Raw genomic sequence first — 4,006 nt, forward strand, 5'->3', positions numbered from 1 at the left:
TCCAACTCCTGACCTCAAGTGATCCACGTGCCTTGGCCTCCAAAAGTGTTTGGATTACACTGCGCCTGGCCCCACCAGGGCCTTCTATAAGCACTGCCTTATGTGCCTTCCCATAGCCACTCTTTGAAAAGTTGGTTAAGGCAGAATGTTCACCCACTGCAGGTGAATAATCCACAGCTCAGAGAGGTCAAGTGACTGGCCCATTAAGAGGGGAATCACAGAGCCAGTTAAGTACAGGTGAGCCCAGGACTCTCTTCATTCGCCATTCTTAACGGGTGCAAGGAGCCCAAATGAACTTCGCCCAGGTCCGCAGGTGTCCCTGGCTCCTCAGAACTGCAGGGAATGAGGCCAACCCCCTGTCTGGACACAGCAGCCCACTCTGCTTCCCACTCAGGCTGGCCACTGACTTGATTCAGGAGGGGAACGGTGGAATTTGGCTCAGAGCGGGACTGCTTCCTCTGGGGACCTATTAACGCCTTGAGCACACTCAAAAAGGGTGACCCACCGCCTGCCCTCCTCCCCAGCATAGGCAAAAATGACCTTGATCTTGGCCAAGCCTACCCAAGAAGAGAAGGAAACACCCCTCCTCAGCAGCAAGGCAGGGTGTGCAATCCCTCCTATTCTTTTTTTTTTTATTTTATTTTCATAATTGAGATTTCATTGGTTGAGGATCAGTACAGACATTTCAATTTGTACACAATTCTTAACATATGTAATGAAATTCTAAAAAGCCATGTATTGTAATTCTTTTTTAAAGTTATTCCAGTGACTTTCCAGCTTAAAATTTGGAAGCAAATTTTCCTTAAGAGGTTATCAAGTACCAGTTTCTTCACATGTTGGTCAGCTGTTACATATGGCCCACCAGTTCACAACTGAATAGCATGTACACTACATATTCAAATCTGTAATCTTTCACAGCACAGTAAAAGTTATTAGGAAAACAGGACTACCATAACCAAAGATGTTATAGAGTGCACACAATTCTGACAGGAAGCGCCATGATCAAGGAGTGGTTTTCTTGAGGAAACAATTCTACTAAAAAACATGAGAATAGAAGTAAAATAAAATGTTCAAGACATTAAATGCAGGACTGACTCCATACTGCCATTTAATACGCTTTGTATTCTAGGATATAAAATCTAACCCCCCATCTATGGAATGTTAAGCTGACACCCGAGACAGTCAAAGCCTCCCATAATTCAACATCCCACACTATTTTCTGGTTGTACCAAAAAATAAACAACCAGCAAATGATTTCACCTCTTAAAAAAAAAGCATTTACACTTAAAAAATGGGATGAGGTGGGATTCCCTCCTTCTTAAAAATGTTTCTAGAGCTACTAAAAAACTTGCATTTACAAAATAGTTGAAAAAAAGATTCCTCTGGATTGCACAAGAAGGGAGACAGGGACCACTGGTAAGACATGGTGTATGTACTAATCAGACTTGGCTTCTTTCTCTCCTGCTTCATCAGAGGCTGGACTCTCCTCAGTTTTCGTTTCCCGGTTTTCTGCAGGTAAATCTTTAGTTTCTTGGTTAGCCACTTAAGCCTGTTTTCCCTTTGCTCCCCTTTTCCCTTTTGTTTGCACTTTTTTGTCTGAAGATTTATCCTTCGCTGCTGCCTTTTTCGGCTTCGCTTCCACTTTTGCAGGAGGTTTAGCTGACAACCGCGCCGATCTCCTCTTGGGCTCTTCCTTGGCGGCCCCTTCTGCGGAGCTGACCTTCCTCTTAGGCATCCTGGCGGCGGGGAAGGCGCGTGCTGGGTGCCTGCGGGCCGCGGCGCGCCAAGAGCCTTCGCGAAACTGGGCTGCCTGGCCGCTGCCACTCCTCCCTCCTATTCTTATATCCACTTCTCCACCAGCGAGGGATCCTACCAGAGCCCCTTGAGGCTGCAAACCTAGAGGAGGCTCCTCCAGGCCCCTCTGATGCAGTGAAGCTAGAGATTCAGTGTTGAGGACTGACACGGAGAAAACGCACAAATAGAAGGCCCTTGCAGCTTCAGTCTACCCTGGGAGGAGGCTGTGGGCCAGGATGACCCTGTATACATCCCAACCCAGCACCACCACCAACACCAGCATATACAGCATTGATTATGCTCCTACTACTTATTGATTACACTCCTACTACAGTAGTTCAACAACAACACCAACAACAAAACCTCCTAGCGCCAAAGGTTACCGGAGGTTGCCACCCAAACCCTCTGGGGCCCCTCATCATTAGACTCCCGCCCCTGGCGACCGCCCGAGGCCCACCCCACCACCACAAGCGACTTCATCCGAAAGTTCTTCCTCTGAGAACTCCGAGAGACACCCAAGGGACTCCAGGTAAAGGTGAGCCCTTCCAGCAGTCGTCCTCTGGCTCGGCGAGGAGAAGAGCGCTCAGCCTTCTTGGGGCAAATTTTACTAATAAGGGACCCGAGCCCCTCGACCCGAAATACGCCCGAGACATTTATCCTAAAAAACGATAAGGCCCGGTCGCCCAGCAGAACGGCCCGGCTCGACCGCGCGCAGCTTGCAGGCAGGGGTGTGTGCAGGTCACCGGGCCGTCCCCGGCAAGCAGAGCCGCGGAGGGCGCCACGTCGGTGCGCTGGCCCCGCCCGGACGGGGCGGGACCTTCCTGTGTCCCCGGAAGCCCCTCGGGCAGCTGGGGAGGAAACCGCGGCCACGCGCCCCAGGCACCCGGCTCGGGAAGGGCGGTGCGCGCGCATGCCTTGGGGCGGGACGCTGGGGACCTGCGGGCCCCAGGCCCATTCCGCCGCCAGCCCGGGGTGCCCGGCCCCGTGGGAAGGCCTCTGCGCCGGTTCAGGACCCGCACCCAGCTACGCTGCGGAACCCCAGCCCGCCGCACCCTCCCACCCTCCGCTCCCGGCTGCTTTTTTCCTAACTCCGCGAGGCGGGGTCGTTTTGTTTTTTACAAAATATATGTAAATGTATTTCGATGAGTGAAGGAACACGCACTCAATGCAGCATCGGTAACAATTGAGCCGGCGGGCGCGGTGGCTCACTCCTGTAATCCCAGCACTTTTGGAGGACGAGGTGGGAGGATGGCTTGAGTCCAAGAGTGAGCCCGGAAGTTCGAGACCAGCCTGACCAACATGTGGAGCCCTCCATCTCTTAAAATATTTTTTGTTTTATTTATTTTTATTTTTTATTTTTTGAGACGGAGTTTCAATCTTATTGCCCAGGCTGCAGTGCAATGGCGCGATCTCAGCTCACCGCAACATCCGCTTCCCAGGTTCAAGCGACCCTCCTGCCTCAGCCTCCTGAGTAGCTAGGATTACAGGCATGCGCCACAATGCCCATCTAATTTTGTATTTTTAGTAGAGACGGGGTTTCTCCATGTTGGTCAGGATGGTCTCGAACCCCCAACCTCAAGTGATCCGCCCGCCTCGGCCTCCCAAAGTGATGGGATCACAGGCGTGAGCCACTATGCCCGGCCTATATTTTTATTTTTTAAAATTACCCGGGCGTGGTGATGCGCATCTGTGGTCCCAGCTACTAAGGTGGCTTAGGTGGGAGGATCGCCTGAGCATGGGAAGTGGAAACTGCAGTGAGCCGAGAACGCGCCAGTGCACTCCAGCCTGGGTGACAGAGAGAGACCCTGTTTCTAAATAAGCAAATAAATAATAAATAGAAAAATAATAACAATAATAATAGCACTTTCCAAGGACAGGGTAATACTGGAAATGTCCAGGATAAGGAAATGGATTAAATAAATCATGGAATATTTCTGGATGGAGTAGTATGCAGTCATTAAAAAATGGTGTTTTCGGCTGGACATGGTGGCTCACGCCTGTAATCCTAGTACTTTGGGAAGCCAAGGCAAGAGGATCACTTGAGGTCAGGAGTTCGAGACCAGTCTGGCTAATATGGTGAAACTCCATCTCTACTAAAAATACAAAAATTAGTTGGGTGTGGTGGCTGGCACCTGTAATCCCAGCTGCTCAGGAGGCTGAGGTAGGAGAACTGCTTGAACCCAGGAGGCGGAGGTTGCAGCGAGCCAAGATC

At 50.8% G+C, this 4,006-nt stretch overlaps 1 protein-coding gene across 1 annotated transcript; it reads right to left on the reverse strand.

The window, feature by feature from the left end:
• Positions 1-1,178: 1,178 nt before the first annotated feature.
• On the reverse strand, positions 1,179-1,735 carry LOC108532774 (non-histone chromosomal protein HMG-14-like). The gene is given in 1 exon segment (XM_017877050.1): positions 1,179-1,735. A coding segment is annotated over 1 exon segment (300 nt). The 3' UTR covers positions 1,179-1,435.
• Between the last annotated feature and the right edge of the window lie 2,271 nt (positions 1,736-4,006).

Source organism: Rhinopithecus bieti, unplaced genomic scaffold, assembly GCF_001698545.2.
Source record: "Rhinopithecus bieti isolate Rb0 unplaced genomic scaffold, ASM169854v2 scaffold_7681, whole genome shotgun sequence".
NCBI classification, from domain to species: domain Eukaryota; kingdom Metazoa; phylum Chordata; class Mammalia; order Primates; family Cercopithecidae; genus Rhinopithecus; species Rhinopithecus bieti.